The sequence below is a fragment of the Toxotes jaculatrix genome, chromosome 14 (genome assembly GCF_017976425.1).
Source record: "Toxotes jaculatrix isolate fToxJac2 chromosome 14, fToxJac2.pri, whole genome shotgun sequence".
Classification (NCBI taxonomy): domain Eukaryota; kingdom Metazoa; phylum Chordata; class Actinopteri; family Toxotidae; genus Toxotes; species Toxotes jaculatrix.
Genome location: NC_054407.1, coordinates 15,083,555 through 15,105,915, shown reverse-complemented (window position 1 = coordinate 15,105,915; position 22,361 = coordinate 15,083,555). Strand labels below are relative to the sequence as shown.

Here is a 22,361-nt window from a genome sequence, read left to right as displayed (position 1 = left end):
ACTCAGGATTATTGTGGGCTCATTTAAACACTGGCATGTGATACCGACAAATACAGTTGGCAATAATTAAGACAGGAATACAGCAGCCAACACATTTAATCACCAGTGGAGAGAGTGGAGATAGTGGTTTTGCAAAGAATTTGTCAGCCCGGGTTCAACATTCTTGAGGTCAAATGGAGCCCATTTGAGAGTTCAGTGTTTTGTGGAGTTGCTTACACCAACAACCAATCATCGCACTGTTTTTGTAAAGAAAAAAAAAATGCTCGTTTTTTTTTTATTTCTCTCTTTTATTCTCATTCTGTCTGTACTTCTCTACTATCTCTCAATGCATCTGCAAATAGGATTAGGTGTGTCTGAACTTTTAAAAGTGAAAGGGAGTGAGAAAGACAAGGAGACAGACAGAGCAGGGAGGGTCACACATACCTAGTGTCAGTTTGAGGCAAAGTTGAGAAAACTGGGTGGGTAAAGAAAAGAAAGTTTGGTCTGAATGTCAATTGGGCTGAGTGTGATTTTATTTCATTATTTAACTGTGCAAGTGGAAAAGGCAAAAGATTCTAGTTGACTTTGCTGATAGATATATTGTGCCCTCTGGTGTTTGAGCTATTGTCATTAGCTCACACGCACATAACTACTCCACTTCACCACTATATTGCACAGAAGTGTGAGAATAGAGAGAAACAGGGAGACACAGGGAGAGGGAGGTATGGTCATGGGTGAGAACTGAACAAATGACTATAAGACACCAACGCCCCAAACAGGAATTTTCGAACCCACGACACCAAATGCACGTGTTAAACAGACTTGACATGGCTTGTCTGTGCTTTATGTTTGTATCTCATACAGTAATTCATTTTATTTCCAACTGTAACATGACAGCCTCATCTGTAATAATGACAGTGGCTTGAAAGATCAGTCTCAAATGCTAAACACACCCGCTTAAAGACACACCCTACATTTTTTCCCCACTAGGTCTGGATGGGTTTGCTTTGTGTGTTTGTTTTTTTCTTTTCTTTTTTCAGATCGTAATACCTATTCTCCAAACAAACGACTCTACAAGACTGAACGTGTACAGTTCTCCAAACCGCAGTCTAATGACAGCTTTCATGCCAAAAGAGAGTGACTGAACAGTGGGACAGTGAACTTTGCTGTACTGTATAATGAGATAGTAGGAATTAATTGGATTAATTGGATTCAGGCCATTAATTATAAGGTCTCTCCAGCGGAAAGGGCCTTATTATATGAACACAATTCACTACAGCTATTTTCTGAGTTTATATATATATAATACATTCACTGTGTTGGTATTTGCATGTGTAATCACATTTTTTTCTTCAAGATAAGAGTCTTTCTGAAAGGTTCAGTCTCACAGCAGTCATATTGAGGTGTGACAAATTCTGCAAGGAAATGTTATCAGATTTAGTAATGCTCATCTGTCATCATGCACTGCAGCCACCTTCTGGCTTATCCTTAAAACCTGTCTTTTATCTTTACTTTCTATCTGCATTGTCCATTCAGATGTGCACAGGCCATTTTCAGGTGAAGGTAAAAGGTTTGTTTACTGTCTCTCCATTGGCTTAGAGTAAATATTTAACTTGATGTTTGCTTTCTGTGGTAAAATCCTGCCTGGATCACTACTGCATTTCCCAGTCGTAATAGAGCTTTGTTGCAAAGGTGAATACGTCACCTCCACATGTGTTACCCACAACAAACTGACATCTGGAATATAAAACTAAGTCTGGTTTGATTAGATGAAATATGATTAATTAAAAATAATGCAAGGGCAACACCAGGTTAACTCTCACAAACAGGTCCTAGAAGTTGTGTCTAGTGAGTCACAGTGACTGTGAGACCTGCTGACACTTGTCGACACACATATGATATCATTTCCAGACATTCGTACTGACATCATTCTCTGGGTAGACAGTAAGAAAAAAAGCCTGACATCTGGTTTATTAAATAGCGTGGACAATTGACATTGTCTCACTTGTTATTGTCGTGTCCTGATCTGAGTTTCCCATGCAGCTTGTTAACAAACAGATGGCTCCTCAGACTTTCCACAGCTTCATAAATTCATAGAACAGTGTTGAAAAATGTCATTTCTTCAGGGGTCTCTTTACAAAACCATTTGGGGTTCTGAAATTGATTTAATGTGTTAAACTGTGAAACTTTTTCACACTAAATAAATATTGTAGGTGTAGCCAGAATTTAGGAAATACTAAGATCATAATTTGCAGTGTAGTTCACAAAAGATCAGAATCATTTGGAGTATCTTTCTAACTGTAGGATGTAAACTCCTTGTGATTAAATCCTCCCCAATTCCACAGACAGTTACCAAGGTCATGACCTTTGTCCACAACTGCGATTGAAAAAAAGCAATAAAAATCTACATCTACAACGGCTGTTCTGCAAATATGTTGAGCTAAAAAGCATTTTTTTATTAACCGCATTATCTTCTGTAATATCTGCTTATCTGCAAGAGGATTAAGTGAAGGCTTTTTACAGTATATTTGTCCATTAGTGTGTGTGTATCTTTGTATGGTTCTTGCTCACTCTATCTAAGTTGACATTAAACCCAGAGTAATAAATCACACAGTATTGCACTAGGCTATCTCTTGGACTTTGAAACCAAAGTGTACTAAATCTATAGGCCTGTACAGTAAATGGCTACATTGTTGTCCTGTGGAAGGTTGTGGTGTTGTTGTTTTTTAATCACTGTATGGTACGATCTAAATCTATAAATCCATCGATAACATGTTGAATTGCTACTACAGATATATAGCTATCTGAAAAAGGAAAAAGTTTGTGTGTCTTCTCACAAGAGAACAGTTTTGAATTACTCATTGAAGAGTGAAAGCTCAGGCACACCCACATTTTTTTCTGTTTTACACCTTGTGTGTAATCAGCGAATTTATGACAAAGTCAGACAGACAGAACAACACACTCATGCACATACACAGGCTGACTCATGGCGTCACATAGGGGCGGATCCTGGACACACCTGAATTAGTTGCCAGGGAGGGTAACAAGCAAGTCTGAATGATACACAGCACAATAAGATAATATGATAGTACAATGGTCGGCGGGTTTCTGTTGGAGCACAGCCACACAATATATTCTGCACACACTGCTATGAAAAGTGTGGTCTGGGTGATAGATTTGGAAATGATGCTGATAAAATAGGTCTAGTCCTTAATGTTTTTTTTTTTATTGTTACATGGCAATAGATCACACAGCAGCAGACAAAAGAACAAAGGAGGAGATTTTTCATTTTACCAGACATTTGTGATTCATTTATAAGCTGTTGCACAGGACATGTTTGATTAATAATTTCCATTTAACAGCTTAACTTTACACATATATCCTGTCATTTGTTTTGTGAGAAAAGGAAAATCAGTCAAAGAAAATCAGCAGATTTATATCTTACTCTCAACGCCATTAGTTTGTTTGAATCAAAACAATTTCATGGATTTAAAAAAAACAAAAAATATTTTTCATCATTGCCAGATAAAAAGAAAAACCCTTCATTTTCCAGTGCTTTTGCACCAATCTGCCAGCAGGGGTCATCAGTGTGTAATGCAAAGCAGCTGTAGGCTATTCAAGGGCTCTCAGTCCTTCCTGTGGCTGAGCAGGATCTGTCATACTTTGCATAGAGTAACAACTGAGAGCTGTGTGATAAGGCTTAGAAAATATTATACAAATGTGAAATAAGATGGGGTCAAGGATAGCTTTAATGTGGTTTAACTGTAGGCTGTTGTTTTCATTATAAAAGTCTAAGAGAGAAGTCGCAAATAGTGACAATAAGCAAACATACATACATACATGCCTTCTCTTAATCTTTGAGACACTAATGAAATTTAAATGTGCATGATTCAGCTCCCCAAGTCAACAAAAATGTGTGTACTGGCACATCACGACCAGGAGGGTGAAGCATTGCTAAATACACATGAGCTGTAGCTGAAATAGGAGCTTGCTGTCACATGGTCAGATATGCTATCAGGCTAGTGGGTGTAAATCAAACTTGACCAATACTGAACACTATGTTATCATAAATATTGTTTAATTTATCCAGTTTCCATGAGGGGACCTCCTTCACAATGAGCATTCCAAAACAAAGTATCATGTTCATAACTCAAGACATAATTGTAACCATAAATCTTTAGTATTTTCACAATAAGACATCAATTATAAATATATGTCTTGTCAAACAAGTGGTGGAGTTTCAGTAAAATGTGGGAAAGAGATAAACTATCAAGATAATTAATAACTGTGTCTGATACTGATAAAATGTATGTTTATAAGCTGGAACTAATGTTTTAATGGGGAAGAAAAAAGTTTTTGAATCTTTAAAGTTCAGTAATAAGTCATTAGTTATGAAAAGTTTTGGGCTGCCAGGCTGTGAAAATAGAAAATATTTTCATTTCATTTCCTGACTAATTTCTACAGTAGAAATAGCTTGTTTTGTTTGCCAGTGGGCGGGGACAGATCCTCCTGCCCCCCGCTGATAGGACATCTGCACTGTGCATCTACAGTCTTTGTATTTCTGTGCGTGTGTATTATAAATGTATTCTTGTATTATTATGTCTTTCAGCTTGAATATTTGATACTGTGCCACTTGTAGTTTCTTAAAGTACAGGATCTCACTCAAAAACTACTTGGAATTTCTCAAGAATAGTCAGAATGTGAGGAACGGTGGTTGCTATGGTTTAGTTTTATTTTATTCTATTCCATTAAATAATATAGCTACACACAACATGGTTGTAAAAAATACCCAGAATACACAAAAAACATGTCAAACGCGGTGCTAATTTAGATATACAAACGTAATTACTGCTGTTATTACAAGGAACAACAATGTTGTTCTCCTTCAGCACCTGGCTTGGTCTAGTGCTGCAAAGAGAAGGAGTATTTTCCTTTCAAAGTGGTTACCAGTGGTTACAGGTGGCCATGTTGGGTAGAGTCACAGCCTTTGTGGGCAGGTGTGTTACCTGTGGATCACTCAGGAAGCAGTTCCCAGGACTCTGCTGCCACAGCTGACAGCCACAGATACTATGAATCAGACGACGGAAAAGATCATGAGATAGATTTCCCCCGTCATTGGCTAATTCATCCGCAGCCCGCTTTTGTTTTGGGAGCTTGAGCCGGCACTAAGTCCCACACTTGTTTAGGTGGCAGACGGAGGGGAGTGCTTCCTGATAATAAAGAGGTGCGTCTTATTTCCATTCCAGTGATTGACTGCGCACGGCTTTCACCGCCGGAGCTGGGGGCATTGACGCATTGTGGAGTCGACAGGGGGTAGCACTGCAACCCCGGCTTCGCTACACAACGGAGGCATCTATCGGCGAAACCGCGATGGCCGTGGTGCAGCTCGACACGGAGGACCATCAACCGGAGAACGGCTTCGTGTCCCCCGAAACCACGTCGCCGGGGCTGCTGACACGCATCGACGGTTGTGTTCTGCCATTTCTCGGGGGATTTGGGAAGTACCAGAAACAGCTGATCGTGCTGACATGGATTCCTGCGTTATTTATTGGATTCAGCCAGTTCTCTGATAATTTCCTCCTCGCCCAGCCTAACAACACATGTATCCAGCCTTTGGCAAATCTGACTAATCAGACTACAAGTCATTCGTCGTTGTTAGACAGTCCAAAAAACACCAGCGCGCTGCCAGCTTATAGTTATATCAATGGAAGTCACGGCACCCACAATGACACGACCAGCATGCAGTGTAGGTGCAGTGAGTGGACATTCGAGCTGCACACGGGACTTGTGCAGAACGTGGTTACCAAGGTAAGCTGTCCATCTTGAGGATTTGCATCCTTTCCATCTCATTGTGTTTATGCATCTGTGACACCCTAGTCCGCTCTAATCTTATTAGGATTCAATTACGTTGGTAAGAGGGTGTAATTACACTACATTCACCCTTTAAAAAATGCCACTTTCAGGCACCATCTCAGTCATGTTAAAATAAAATTGTTCCCAAATCGTGTTCTTAAGACAGCTTCTGGATAGGGGCTATGCTTAAGCCTCCATTGTTGCATCCAAGGCGTGCATTTCTTCACAGTGGGCCGCCTAAACACCGAGTCATTTTATTCTGTAGGGATTCACAGAGCTACGACTTGGTCCACATCGGACCCTAAAAGTAGTAGGATTATATAGGTGAGAGCATCGTGCTGACATTGAGTCATGGCAACAGCAGCTGCTATACAGAGAGGAGGCCACCATTGGCACTTTGGGCAAAACTGCCAGGGCTGGTGGAATTTGCCGGTTGTCGTAATGCACATAATAGACACGGAGCCTTTGATTTAGAGCAAAGGTCATTTGTGCACTCTCTAGAATAATGCAACCCCATCCCTGGCCAAACATCACCTGCCCTATCTCTGCACTAACCAAACATCAGTGAGATATTCCTACAGCTGTCATTCTGGGCACTTTAAGTGTGCATGTGGCTCTCAGAGGGGGTGTCTTTACCTCCTATGGCATCACTATTATGTTGTAATATGTCTGTAACAGGCCAGGCTGAGGAGACAGTATAGGCCTGCAGTCATCGGAGTTGGTCTGCTAGCTGGAGGAGGAAGAGTTTAATATCTCATTATGGCTATCAGCTCTTCTCCCATTGTGGATGCTGCATGCTTATGTCGAGATATCAAGTTTTATTTTAGTACGGGAAGGAAAGCATGAAACTTAAATCCACAAGACTCTCTGAGAAAGCTTGACATTAATATCAACGGGATAATGTGATTAAATCTTCGGAGAGAATACTCATATTCTGATCAGAGTGCCACTAAGACTTTAGAAACAGAGGGGATTAACATGTTCATCGTTCATTTTTGCTTATAGGAAGTTTAAATGTTGATACACACGCTGACATCCTGACACACCCTTGCAGAGCTCAGTCAATTGCATTTTAATCTGCAGCATCTTCACCTCTGAAGAGTTTGGAACACATGCCATAATCACACAGCTTATCAGGAAGAGTCTGATCTGAGGCCAGGCTTTGAAGGCTCTCTGTGCTATAGGAGGAGGTTGTGGCACCCTGAGCTGGCATCCCTGATGCCAACAGCCTTTCTGGTTATCACTGATAATGGACTCATTAAAATAAAGCAAATAAAATGTTGCTGTGGCATTTTAATTCAGGCGTGAACTGAGGGACAATTTAAGTCTTGATTTCATTAACTGTCTGCAGGGTAATTTGGAGAGCGGAGTTGTATGAACAAACTTTTATGGATGGAGACATTCAAAATACTCAACTTGCAGCTGAATATGAAGGCATGTGTGAGGAAAATCAGTTGGGTGGGTCTTTATTACCAACAATCAAAAAAATGTCTATTCTCTCAAGCCTAAAGAATGAACAGATGTTTCCAGTGCGATGGCTTACAACTCTGAAACACTGCTGTCTCATGCTGGCATCATAACGTGTAGATCCAAACTTTTGTGTTGTCTTTGCACACATGCCGAGAATGTCATGTTGACACTACCACCATTGCAAATCAGTGACAGGGCTGAGCAGTTGGTAAAAGTGTCTGGCAGTGCTCGTCTTCCCTGACCCATGCCGTCCACATTCTGACAAGGTCACCGTCGGGAGAAATTGAATCAGATAGCATGCAGAATATCAAAATGGAGCCAAAAATGAAGCAGAATTGACTCTTGTCTTTTTTTGACAACCTGTCCCTCACTCTTGTAAGGCCTCCTTTCCCCACTACAGCACAGACACTAGGATGTGACACTTCAGCAGGAAGTGATGACTTGGCATTTCTCCCTGTGGTGGGATTGCATAGGCATAACTGCACATGACTGATAGCTCAGCTATCTGTGACACTCGATCCCTAAAAAGCAGAACAGTGCCAACAGTGTCAAAATGTACCAACAAATTCTAATGCCATACTACTCCGTTAACCCTTAGTATCACACGTGGATAACATGTAAATAAACATAGAGGTTTTCACTGCTTGCCACTTAGGGTTTGTTTCCAGAATTGGGAACACAGGAATGCATTTCCGCTCATTCCATTTTCCCGGCATCACAGAAAGAAGGCCTTGATGGGGGCAGCAGAGGTTGAGGTGATGGTGAAGGATTCAGAGTGGTTAATGTGGAGACCCATCCTAATTGAGTCAAAGCTCTCCTCAGGGTCCATCTTAATTGGACTGAGCCTAAGAAATGAGAATGTATCATTACTCAGAGACAGATAGAGTCTCTCTGCAGCCTACCCTACTCTTCTCGCATTCAGATGGGTAGCAGCTGCACAGGCTGCCCAAAATAGTGGCCTGAGAACCTCTTCAAAGCAAAGATTAACCTCTCTATTGATCCTCTGAAAGTTTAGTTCTTGTATATTAATCAGTGACATGTGGCATTTATGGACTTATGGTGATTTTTTAAAAATCTAAAGCTGAATTTAGGATTCCCCCTCTTGTGATACTCTACTGTAGAATGGATTTTTGGACTTGTACCAAACTATGACAGCAGCATGGACATCTAGAACACAGACTTATTTTTGTTTAGTCAGTAGAATTTTAGACAATGGTAAAGAAATTCCAGTCACAAGTTCCCATCCAAGGTCTTTTATTGTTTTGGCTGACCAACAGCCCAAAACCCCAAAATATTCTGATTAAAATTTTGACAAATGACCAATCTGAAAAAAGACAAATCTGTGTTTTAGGGGCTGGAACCAGCCAATGTTTGGCATATTTGCTTAATAAACAACTTACTTGATTGATTTATTATTGTTTTAAAATAGTTTTCCATTGATTGTTGAGCTGAAATGACTAATCAATAAACAAACAAAAAATAATAATAATAATCGATAAATTAATTGGGCAATTTCTAAAGGAAAAATACCAAACATTCTGTGTTCTCATAGCTTCTAAATTGTGATGATTTGCTTTTACTGTTCGTCTTATGTCTTTGGGTTTCGAACTGCTGGCGAGACATTTGAGGATGCTACTTTGGCCTTTGGGAAACTGTGATGTAAATTTTTAACTATTGGGCAATTCATAATGAAAATTAGTTTTAGTTAAATGATTAATCAAGTAATTGTTTCAACATGACTCAATATATATACATGGTACAGTTATATGGTGAGCCAGTGCCATTTTGTATGTTTTTTAGAATGTGGGTTAGAGTATTGTATGGAACTGATAAGGAAGATATGTACCAAAAGTACATTGGTGGGTACACCCAGGCCCAGTATCAGTGTCTGGAGGTTGCACACCCTTGGATGTGAAAGATGATACCGTGGTTGAACACTATGCAGGCCCCTCTACTCTGTGTCCCTGCATACTGTTTACCCAGCTGGTTGGCTCCTTCCACAGACCCCAGATCAGTGTGGGACACTTTGAAACAGTCTCAGCTGTCGAAAGGCGATGACCCCACTGCAGATACCCAGTCAGCACACAATGACAGCCACTCACAGTGTCAGCTGGGAGGAAAGACTCTTGTGTGACCACAAGATAAAACTCTGTTGAGGCTCTGTTTGTGTGTGTGTGTGTGTGTGTGTTTGTGTGTGTTTGTGCGTGACAAGACTATGTGCTGCAGGCTTGTTTCTGATAAATGCTGTTTTGTAACAGGGAGGGGTGAGCATTGTGGGGTGCCTGACCCTTGGCCTTGGTTTAAGTATGTCGTTAGGATTGTGTGATGGACTTCAGGTTGTGGGAGTGTTGGTGTCTTGTGGATGCATGGGAAATCTCTTTTGGCAACACAACAGACAACAACTGTAGATTGACAGGAAAAAGGTGTGCTGTTTCACCATGTGTCACTGTTGGTTGCAGAAAAAATATAACTGCCACCAGGCAATGCCGTCATCTGTTGTGTTGTATAGTCTGGGTGTTACAGTAATATTAGTCATCACACCTGCATGATATAAATTTGCTCTCAGGCCGTATGACTATATCTCCAGTGTCTGATATTTGGGCATTTCTTTTTAACACAAAAGTGTGATTAAAAAAAAAGTCAGTATGTGTAGTATAGATTTTTCTTTTTGCTCTCACTCGCCCTCCTTTTACATCACTTTTGTTCTCTTTCACCCTCACCTACGCTACCACCACATTATAGGATTTCAGCCCTTTGTTGAGGCAGTGGTGCTAAAACTTGCACTTGGAAGCAGAAAGAGTCAGATAACCACAGTGATGGTCTGTTGCTAGGCAGTAACTATGCAGCAGTTTCTCCATGTGCTTTCTGCCTTTTCCTCACAATGCATTTAAACATCCCTATCTCTTTAGCTTGTTATCCTTCCCTGTAGTTTTCTTATTCTTTGCATTTCTCTCTATCTCTCTGCATGTTCTGTTTTTACATTGTATAATCTTTATTCCTTCCTCCTCTTGGGTTTCCATCCACCTCCTTCCTTTCCTCCCTTCCTTTGAACCCCCCCACCCAGCAACCCCCACCACCACCACCACTCTGTAGTTCAACGAGTGCAGAAATGTGCAGCTGTAGCTGAGAGCGTCTTCATCTGAGCTAATGAGACTCGCTGGCGTGGACTGATCATTGGTGGCCAGTCGTTTGAGAGAGGTCGACAGACACCCTGGGGATTTCAGCTGATTTGCTCTTGGCCCTTCATTGTTCTGCATTTTCTGTCAGCTAATAGATTTATATGCGTCTAACCCAGCTCTACACACTGACTTCTATTCATTACTCCCAAATGAGCGAGACAATAGCAAGAGAGCAACTGACAGAAATAATAGGGGCATAGCAGACAAGCTGCATGGATTTGACTCATGTTTAGACTGAATCACAGTTTGCTGGGATTTCATTGTTCTGCTATAGCTGAAAGTCTGTCCAAATTTTTCAACTCGTGCTAATAGCAGAGTGGATGCCCATTAATGATGGTGTATGAACTTGGACAGAATGTTGGCCTGGAAAGAGACCTGGTTAATAATACATGCAAATTGGTAGATGCCTTTAAATAAAACACAGTAATGATACTTTGGCAATCACAACCTGCCATGCCCTGCCCATTTGGCTACACATTTCAGCACCACTTAACACTTGTGAGATATTGCTGCTTTGTCTGTGTCATGTGACTTGGGGATGCTGATATGCTGGTATTTTACAACACTGGTCATCTGTCTCTGCCCGCCCACAGATGTCTGTTCTGCACAGTCATCACACTGTCATCCAGCCGTGCAATGCTGGAACCTCTGTAACCGCAGACTCAGAGTTTCATTTTAGTATATATGCTGGATTTTCACAGCCCTGGAGGAGGGAAGCTTTAGTTTTTTTTTAAACACCCTTGGCTTTGCAGTGATTGTGCAACAGGAACTTGTTTGCCTCCCTCTTTCTTTTTCTCTGCTGACACCGATACTGAAACCATGAATGAGTGGCATGCGTGGATCGTGTGATGGCTGGGTGGCTCTGGGTAATCCTGGAGCGTTCCATTCTAGACAAGTCACCACGGTAGGGGTTATGGGAGGTTAAAGCCCCTCAGTGAAAAATATAGGAACAAACTACACTTTGTGTTTGAAGGTGAGGTCGAGCTGCCATGTGAAATGAATGGTGTGGTGAATAAATGAAACAGAATTGAGGTCAGTGTTGATCAGCCTCCCATAGGCGATGCACCTGCTACGGCCACCACGCCCCTGTCTGCTCCTTCCTGCAGCTTCTGTCAGCACAGACAGCTGGGAGGCATATGTTGCCAAAAACAGCCCTAATATCCACTTCATCTGTGAAAAGTCATCTTCTGTTCCTCTCAGTATTAAGTACTCTACTTGGATCATTTAGTAATTATGTCAGTGTTAGTCAAAGTTGCAGGTTTGGGTAGATTTTTTGGGGTAATTATTGAGAGATTCTTCTTATAAGTAAGTGCACATACACCACTGGTCTTTTCATTGGCTCCTGCACCTCTGTGACCATTGCTTAGGCTGTGTATGAGATCTATTTGTCACAACTCATCACTGCTGTGGGGTGGGCGGGGAAAACCAGGGCGTTGTTCAGTTCATGTAAAAGCAGTCAAACACTGCATTGTTTACGCTCTAAGAATCCCTTTGCTGCTGGTTTGGAGAGTTTCAGTCAGCAAAGAAAATGAGGAGAGGCAGAGTGTCCTGTAATATACTGTGTTGGCACAGCATAGAGGAGGCAAAAATAAATAATGAAAAAAGAAAACGTTATACAGACCCAATGATTGGGACAGAAACAACTGAATCCCTGATGTTGATTTGCAGAGATTAAATAAGCTTCTCCAACCTCTTCTGTTGCATCACAAGTCAAATACATGATGTGGGCTTTAAATAGACATAAACACAGTTGCTAGTGGAGGAAAACCCTGATGCATCATTCATGCATGACAATTTATACTGCTTTTTTAAATACTTTGCATATTTTTGTGCTAAATTAGCTAATAGCCAAGTGAGTAGTCACATTATCAGAGAAACTCTAAAATATGAAGTTTATTTAGAGATTATCTTCTTTTTTTGGGGACCACTGAGCCTAGAGACTAACAGTTAAATGACTTTCCATTAAATGTCTGTAATAATTAACAAAGGAAAAGCTATTGCTGGAGGAACATCGTGTTGATATTTGTATTCAACCAAATACCAGGAAGCCCTTCTGTTACGGAATGCACCCTTCTCACATTTCAGTGTGATGTGTTTTGGGTGGGCATAAGGCCTTATAAATCAGACAGACAAAGCAGAAAGTGATAGTCAAGCGACAAAAATGTCTCATCCTCAAAACATTCTATTTATCTTTCACTTCCACTTGTTTTTACCCAGCATAAATTTCTTGGAACTAATGCCAGTGTTTATTTTTCTCGACAGTGGAGTCTGGTGTGTGACTCAGCATGGAAAGTCCATATTGCAAAGTTCTCTCTGTTGGTGGGATCCATCTTTGGATACCTGGTGTTTGGAATTCTTGCTGACTGGTAAGATTTTCAACTGAGTTCTTTCACACTAAGTCTTTTTGTCAGATATGTAGAATTCAAAGGATTTTTTTCATATTTCTACATTAAAAGTGTCCGTAGTCATTTTTTATTTTTACCTTATTCCGTAGGTTTGGCCGCCACCCAGTGCTGATCATATCAGTGCTGTTCATGCTGGTGTTTGGTCTGACTGTGGCCTTCTCCGTCAACGTCCCCATGTTCAGCACCCTGCGCTTCTTTGAGGGCTTCTGCCTGGCAGGGATCACCCTTTCTCTCTACGTCCTCAGTAAGTCTTTAACTCTCAGCTAAAGCCCTGTGCTAATTGACTCTTTGGTAAGCCTGGCTGCCTTTGCTATTTTAGCACAGCGCATAGACAATGCAGTTTATCGGTTTTAACAAAACCGACAACCTTCAGTTTTGTCAGCTGAAATGACGACTTCTGTTTTCAGATTTTACCCCTAGGTCACAACCAGCTAACTGGGTGAGCTGGGTGAAAACTCTGTCTCCAGCTAAGTTTTTAATGTTTCTAGTTGACGTGTTTTAAACAAGACCTCCTCAAAAAGGGTTTTAAATATACACAAGGCTAAAGAACAGTTCATAGGCAAAAAGTCAGCCTTTCACAAGAGACAAAGCTTTTGAAAAGAGGAACTTTGGACCCCTTTTGGACAAAGGGGGAAAAAAACCACACTGATTTGCTGCTGATTTCATCATTTTGTGCTCTCAAATTGGTAATTTGTGCATTGTTTCAGGTTTGAAGAGGGTCCCTGGTTTTAATGTTGGCAATAAACAGAGGTGCTGACAGCCAATAGCAGAAGCAACAGCAATGCAGGAATAGCCTGTAGCATTTGCATGCCTGTTGCACAGAATATACTGGTTTATTTGACTGTAGGTCTAACTGGTTTGTTGGCTCCATGTCTAGGAAGTAAGAGTAGCTCTTGTTGCTCTACAAGTTCAAAGCAGTAAGGAGTGGTTTTCCTTGTTAAGGCTGGGTAAACACTTTAGAATTATCATTCATGGCTTCCATATAATTGTATTGTGATGGAATTCTCATTCCATAATTTTGTGATTAAAAAAATCTTATCCCAAAATATGCCAAAAGCATTATATCTTACCTACTTGACAATATATGTATTTTATTAAAAATTCTGTGATGATTATTTCTTATTCTTATTTCTCTTAATCCTTAATATCCTCCCACGATTACTGTTCTCAGCAACAACCTGACACACCTAACAAAAAGCTATTCCACTTTAATTCCTGTTTCTAGCTGAGGATAGCACTCAGCTGAAAGAAGAGTAATTGTGTTGCAGTGACCTCCTAACGTTTATTAAGCTGAATGTCATTCTTGGGATAAATTCTCATTACTGAGAAACTGCCGGCCCCCTTATCCTTGAAGTGAACTCTTTAATTTTCATTTAGGTGAACTCACATGTGTCTTTTCCTGAGATTTTAATCCTCGTTGCTGCTAATCAATACTCTGATAACGACAGAAGGGGTTGGGGGTGGTGTGGTAACTTCACTGCAGGAAGACACTGCAGAGACTTTAATGTCTGTGGAGATGAATTCTCTCTGTTGATGTGACCTTCTCTCTACACAGTAAAGGTTTAGATAATTACTTCTGTGGGAATGTTACACAGGTTCCAGAACGGGAGGGAAGGCACTTTTTGATAGCATCCTGATAATTGACTTTGCACTTGATGCACTTTCTGGTCTGGTCAGCGATGGAGCCTTAAAAGCCTCTCTGGCCACAGTAACTGACCAGTGCAAAGAGAGGTTGCAGAAGTGGAGGGAAGGGAAGGGAAGGGGCCCTCGCTGTCATTGTCATTCTAATTTACTCCACACTGTATACGTATATACTTGAAAAGCTTTGCCCCCACTCCGAAAACAGAAGGACTGTTTTGTCCCAGGACAAAGGAAAAAGGGTGGGGCAGAATGAGGAGAAAAGACGTGAAGTTAAACCATTTGGAAGCGGTCTTATCAAATTTAAATGAATTTGACATCAGCATCCATTGTATTCACATTATCCTACAGTTTATGGTTCAGTAAATCAGCGGTTCTCAACCTGGTGGTTGGAACCCAACAGCAGGTGGGTGGAGGGATTGCAAATGGATTGTGAAGACAATATTTCCCTACATCAATACACGCTTATATAACATTCCTTTTTTTGTCTTATTTCAACTTTTAATTTGTATACTATATATTTATATATATAAAGAGAGAAAGTCAGAGTTAGTCAGAGTAAAAAAAATATATTTCGTTTTTTACTTCATATCTCCTCTTTCTTACTTCCTTCTCAATCTCTGGAGTTTTAACTTCTTTTGTTATTCCTCTTCCTTTCTCAGTCTCTACTTCTTAAGCCTACCTTCTCTGCCTCTGTCTCCTGCTCTACCATTCTCTTTCCTATTTTTACATTCTTTACACTTGCTATTCTTCCATACAGTCTGCAATCTATAAAACTACGCTACAGTGATTGCTCTACACATACGCTGCTTCATTGTTTTTTTCTAAACAACATGTCCTCATGACAGTTTGGAAAGGATAGTTCTGTCTACGAACAGCTTGCTATAGCACTAAATTGTACGGATGTTTGTTTGAGCTTTGCATATTTGTATAGATTTTGTGTTGCTATACTGCTGCCCTTATTTCTGACCATGTGTGGCCCCTGTCACATGATATTTACCCTGTAGCCTCTCTGTATTGACAAAACTCAACGAGTAGGAACACAGTCGTTCAATAACACATTACTGGAAAGAATCAGTCCGTTTTCTTTCAAGGCATTCTGTTTAGGATATTTTAATGCATTTGCATGAGAGTTGGCAACATTCTAAAAGCCCAGCAAAGCTAATATTCACTGTAGTCTTGACACTGTGTCAGTCATGTGACATTTTTGCATGTAACATTATAAACCACATGACCCTCTTTTGTGGCTCGCTTTGCTTGACTCTGCTTACAAAGGAAAGTCAGAGCCAAATCCCAGCTTCAGCTGTGTTTGCACTGGAGACGTTACACTAATCCCCCTTTCTCATCAGTCCATGAGCAATTAGGTCTTAGTTCATACAGCTTTAAGCCTGGGCTCCATTGTGTACCATCATTTTAGTCTAGAAAACAGCAACATGATAATTGCCATCTTGGTTTGGTTTGGTTTGACAGTCAATATTATACATCCCTGTGACTACAGTAAGACAGCACCTTCTTGATCCCCTGTATATTACCTCATTGCTCTATGGAGTCATCAGTCCGGAAATCTGTAGGGTTTTGAGGATATGGCTGAGCCCCTTTTTAAGAGTGTGGAGCAATCTGAGCGCAGCTTCTACCCATTCCAGCAGGATGACCTGTTGGACTCAAGCCCAGTGCAGGGCCCAATATGGCTGATATGATGTGACACTTATACAGCTCCTGACGCTAAGTGCCACACAGAGAGACAGAAAAGAGAATTGGTGGCAGGTAGGTTTCAGAACCACTATGAGGAACCACTATGAGGAGGGAAAAAAAGAGGAACATAAAGACTGATAGGAATGTGGAAACCGCACAGGGGATATAGAAAGCAAGATTTTTCACTTCTGAAGAGTGTTAGGCTAAGAGGAGTGTGATACAATTACACCACCTCAAGTGAAAGTGAAGTGTTTCTGTATGTTAACATAAGCCCTTTCATGTATAACCCTAGCTAATGCATCTCTCTACTACACTGATCTATACTATGTTGCCTCCAAAGCATACCAGCAGAATGCAAAGCCAAGAGCTATAGAAAGTCATCTGATGCAGGGGTGCTATTTATACTCCAGTGCTCCATCAGTGTGAGCTAGCCTTTTTAGCATCACAGCTCCAGGCAGGCCAGGAAAGTCTCACAGAGCCTTTAGCTCAGCATCACAGTGCTGCTCGCTAAAGCAGTTTTTTTACCCCGGCACCCCAGAATCTCACCTCCGAACTTCACCTCCTACCTCTTAACGTACAAACACACACTGCACATCAGCTAGCTGAGTCATCCTAGCTGGCTGTGCAGGGTGTTTGTGTGAGAAGTTTGTGATCAGCTTGAGAAGAGGTGATTGTGTACTGGGGCAGTGGGCCAGAGCGTGCTCTTTGTTTACACAGGTTCTATCATGCACTCACATCAGCTCTCGGGGTTAAAATCTGTTGTTTTTCTAAGACAGATATATTACATTTTCCCCTGACATATTTATTTGCAACAAACATTAGAGGTATTATTACACTGACAAAAATACACATATTCTGAAAGAATTGTAGGTTATAGAGGTTTCTCTCTATAGAAATGTTAGCCAGCAAGTGTGTGCATGTGTGTCTGTATATGCACTGGCTTAATGTTTTTCATCTTACACCTTTTAATTTCCTGAAAGCATCTATTAAGTGTTTTTAAGAGGCAGGATGTTTACTTTGAGAAGTACATACAGTATAATTGCCTTAAGGTAAAGAGCAAATGTCTTTACACTCATCCGAAGTGGAGTACTTGCTCACTTTCCATGTCTGAATCAGAGGTGGTATGCCTGTACATGCCATGGGTGTGTGTGTGGGAGAAGCCCTGTAGATACAGTAGACATACACAGAGAGAGGGGAAAAAGACAGACAGATGCAGAAAGACAACAGACAGGCCGCATGATTCTGTTGGGTCATGCACCATAAAGGGCTTCATGACTTTTCTGTCTGTAACCTTTGACACACATGCTCATGACTGCTCTGTGTGTGATGATCTAGAAGGCAAAAGTTATTTTTAATGGCAGATGTTGTGGCACAAACCTATGCTGATGCTTTGGGAAAATAGCTAGCTCAAATTGTTGTCCCCGTACTATACCTACTTATTTATTTTATTAGGAGATGGTGCTACTTAAGCTAGCCAAGAGATATTTCTATAGTTTGTCATGAAATGGTCTAGTCATAAAATTGACTTTACAGCTATAGGAAAGTTGAAAAACCAATGTTCAGATTTATCAGTACAACTGAAGATAAAATTATCAATAACATATCCATAGTTTAGTTGCTGAATAGTCATCCAGTTAATTTAATAGTTAAAAAAATATATAGTGTCTTTGCCAATTTAAATTTCATTTGGAAAACCTCACCTGTTACTATGCATCGCAAAATGCCAATAATGAAACCGCATCCTGTGCTGAAATGACCTTGTTTTCCAAGATGATTTAGTTTTGTGGTTTTGTATTGAGCCCTGGCTAAAATGCACAATGCATTATTTATATATATTTATATTATTTATATAGATTTAGTTTAGTCATTCCAGTCTCTGCTTATTTAGTTATTTATTTTTTACATCTGGGCAAGAAGATGCAAGACAACAAGGAGATAAAGAAAGAAATTTTTAAAAAGGCCTAAAAGACAAAGAGTGAGCATTACACATATCACATTTATGTCTAATCCATAAATGTTAGATGATCCCATGTGAACAAGTGTAGTTTCCAAGAGTAAAAACACACACACACACACACACACACACATTGTCGTGTATTCGTGTCAGTACGGTAATTTTGCTCGACACGCCCAGACACACACTGTATTGATTGTGTTGGTTATGTTTGCTGTCACTCCTTTTGTACATGAACTGGACCAGTATGGATAGTGATCAAGTACATAAATGCAAACAGAAGGTGGAATTTTAAACACAGGGGAGGGAAGCACATGTTATATTAAGGGCTTTAGGGTTAGGCGATTTTTTGGGATATCTAAAATTGTTACGCATTAATGGTTTCTATTGAAGAATTTTAAACATGATTGCAAAATTGTACACATAGGCTTTCAACAGCTGTCAAATGAAAATAAATGATGGCATGATGTAGGCCTACACACTGCAGCCTAGTTCTGTAGAGCTCAAGCTCAACAAAGACCCTTAACAAAAACAGAGCTCAAAGCAACAAAAAGGTACATTCAACAAGAATCCCTGAGAGAGACATTTCAAAACAACATAAAGTGCACTTTTTGTGCATGAAGTTTGTGACGGGTCGTTTCAAAAAACGTAAAATAAAAATATCATTGTGTGTCAGCTACGGAGGCAGAGGTCCAGGCTGTCACTGTGACAAACTATTGTCCCAAAAATAAAATTGTTTGTCTTCTTTTTGAGGATGTAAGCATGTGATTGACACAATTAAGTGATTGTCTCTTCCACTGATTTCACATGTTAATGTTGACATCCCTTAAAAACACTTCACTTCTTTCACTCTCTCCAAGCTCTTTTCCTATTCCTTCCAGATACAGAAACATTCGTTTCACCTATATAAGTCACACACATTCGCCCAGGAGAGTGGTCTGGATGGGTGGGTGAGTGTGTGTTTTACGTATATATACAAGTTTTTTTTCTTTTTGTGTCTGTGGGAGGGAGAGAGCCATAGGAGAGAGAGAGGAAGAGAAGCAAAACGCCAAAGGAAGTCTTCGTGTTAAAGATTTTTTTGAACTGTTTTAAAGTTACAATTTTACTGCCCTTAGTGTTAGTGAGTTAGTTATTACTTTAGATCATTAAGGACACTTCAAGGTTTGAACTATCTATTGCATTTTACTTTGGCGGTTTCGCTCTGCTCATGTGATGTTTCGGAACAAATCCGATCAAGCTTAACACAGACTGTCCCTGATCTTACAACCCCTCTGGCACAGCCTGAGATACACAACATTTATTGAACATTAACACATTAAAAGAAACATTTAGAATTCATATAAATCTAAATGCTAATAAAGGAAGAGTTGGAGGAAGTAAAACTGCTAAGAGCAAGCAGTAGTGTCATAACAAGAATCAATGCTCTGGTGTACACAGATAGAATGAGCAGAGCAGCCTCTGTGTGCATGTAAATTGTGGCCATAAATGATTGGATGTGCTGGCAAAAACTACAGCTATTCTCAGTTTATTTGTAATTTTTATTTTGTTTACTGTTCTTAATGTTCAAGTGAGTGCTTAAGTGGTAACATAAAAAAGTCAGAGTATTACCTCTACCTTTTCTTTTGTTTTTTTGGAGGGAATCATGCAGCATGCTAAACCAAAGTCAAACATGTGGTCATGGGGAAACACACATCCTCTCATCTGATCTGATTTTATGCATATGGTCATGTGTATTCCCCAGCTATCTGTGTGCATGCTTCCCTCCTTTAGAGAGCGGTTTAACGCTCCTCTATTCTGTCACGATGACCAGTGATCACTTCCTGCTGCAGTGCTGAGTCGTTGTCTTGTCAGGTTAACCAAACCAGGCCAGTCTTGTCCCTCCTCACTGTGGTGACTGTGATGAGGTTGCTTTCTCTCTGTCGTGCCCTCCTGTTACCACAGGCATTAATCTCTCTGCACACAGAGGAGGCACCAAGAGGGCAGCACGGAAAGATGGAAGCTCTGTGTATTTATCTGTGTAATTGGCTTCTTTTGTGTCACTGTCAGATTCTTGTTTGTCGGTGCAGTCTGACAGGCAGCATTCTTTCTTTGCTTTTCTCCTCTCCTTACCTGTCTCTCCATCTGTTTATGTGTATGCCATTGATAGATATCCCTCAGTCTGGCCTGACCGAAGTAATGTGTGCCAGATTTGGACTCTGAAGAGAGAGGCTTTTCATTTCCCACCATATGGCTATGCCTCCCAGAGGAGAGCAGCCAGGTCCGGCTCACACCACTGCAGAGATATTGTACTGTCATCAGATGGATCCTCCTAAGGCGACTTTTTATTTATTCTGGGCGTTAATAAGGGTCTGAAAGGGATGATGAAATACATAGAGAGGCGAGTTGGGACACAGACTGTGTACAGAGTGCAAATGTTTTTTTCGGCCAAAGAGTGGTATTTTCCATGATACACAGGTTGAACTGTTCTCATCCTTCCCCATAATCCGCTCTAGCTGTCTGCTGATAAATGGGCTAAGGTGCAGACTCAGTTTTTTTTTTTCTCCTCTGAGCGGGGTTAAAGTTCCCTTTTGTGCAGAGTTTGCATTTTTGGTTGCTTAGCAGACTTCCACCACTAACACATTAGGCTACATTTACAGTGCTTAACAAATTTATTAGACCACCACCCAATGTAAGGTTTATGCCACAGCTGCCCTAAATTAATGACCAAAATCATTTTTTATGTTTCTGTAATGGTTAGTACACCAGTGTGTTGAAGTTCTTTAACCAAAATGATATTTTTAATGCTAAAATATAATTATGATTTTTATCCACGAATTTACTGTTTTACAAGAAAATAGTATAGTAAAAAAAATAGTAAAGCACATTATTATTTCTTGATTAAGATGTCTTGAATGTCATGCTTGATTTTTCTTTTTTATCATTTATGTGTGAAAAAGGACTATTTAGTTGTTCTGTTTAGTTTTAAACAAGTTTTTGAAAGATTTCTAAAATATTTATGTTTTCTCATCTTTATGACAGGTGGTCTAATAAATTTGTTAAGCACTGTATGTCCTACATATTTTATTTCCTCTCTGTCTATAATTTAGACTGGATGACATGTCATTGTGTTCTAATTGGCGTTCTCATTTTTAACCCTTGTCATGCAGTGTTTGTGAAAGACAACGCATGACATAACCTCAAGCTATCTCGCACCGCAGAGTCCTGAGTGAAGTCCAGTGATAGGCCAAATCAGCATGGCTAACCTTTGCACTTTCTTTTGATGGAAGTTAAAAGAAACGAATGCTGCTTCAGATATTCTGTGGTCAGACTGATAAATCTGGTGTGTTAAGGAAACAGGATTTGGTCTGATATTTGTGTCAGAGTGTAAGCTGCTCATCAGTCACTCTGTTCCCATTTCCTGTAGAGCGGATAGCTTGGTTTTGTGATCTTTCTGTCTTTGTATGGGTGGAAGGGGGGTGGGAGTGGTTCGGACATAGAAACACGCTCACACGCAAACATTATTAGAAAAAATCTCCTGGTTTTGTTTTACTTGTGAATATGATGGCTGAGACTTTCAGCTCGCATAGATCAAAGGAAAGTCCCTGTGGCTACTTGGGGCTGGTTGACATTCTTTGCAGCTCCAGATAAGGGACTAATCAATGAGTATGACCTTATTCTTAGTCAATAGCCCCTTTTCATTGCTTGGAAGATTGGAGGGTACCTCGGGATATTTGTGTGCTAACACAATCACACTATAAACAAAGAGAGAGAGAGAAAAAAAATGTAGTGGAATCTCCCTTCAGAGCCTTCTTTGGAAGTTATTTGCCAGAGTAATTGTAAATAAACTGCAGTTTTTTCTCTCCCATATGTAGCCAGAATCTTAATGATGTACCATCAGTAGGATCTTCTCAGTGTGCCGACTTGAAAACAAATACCATGAGCAGAGAAGACTATTCTGCATTACCTTTAATTGACCTGACAAAGGCCTTTAACCTTATCAGCAGAGTAACTCTCTTCATGCTCCATCAGGAAAATGGCCTTCTGCCATAGCTTCTTGGGTGATTATGTTTGATTGAAATGTGAAGGGTACCTTAAGAGCAAAGTGTCCTCTTCTCAGAGACTTTTCTGACTAACAGTGGGTTCAACAGGGCTATGCACTCGCCCCCACATTGTTTGATTTCTCCACCTATGGGATCACTATGTTCCACTGAG

The 22,361-nt window shown here is 40.4% G+C and overlaps 1 protein-coding gene across 1 annotated transcript in view; it reads left to right on the top strand.

Annotated features, from left to right (window-relative positions):
- The first annotated feature begins 4,997 nt into the window (after nt 1-4,997).
- Nucleotides 4,998-22,361, top strand: part of LOC121192846 (solute carrier family 22 member 23-like) — a 32,608-nt gene continuing 15,244 nt past the window's right edge. Inside the window, exons 1-3 of the mRNA XM_041054766.1 lie at nt 4,998-5,787; nt 12,744-12,847; nt 12,976-13,130. Coding sequence (XP_040910700.1) covers nt 5,350-5,787; nt 12,744-12,847; nt 12,976-13,130 — 697 coding nt within the window. The 5' untranslated portion in view covers nt 4,998-5,349. The remainder of the gene's footprint in view (nt 5,788-12,743; nt 12,848-12,975; nt 13,131-22,361) is intronic.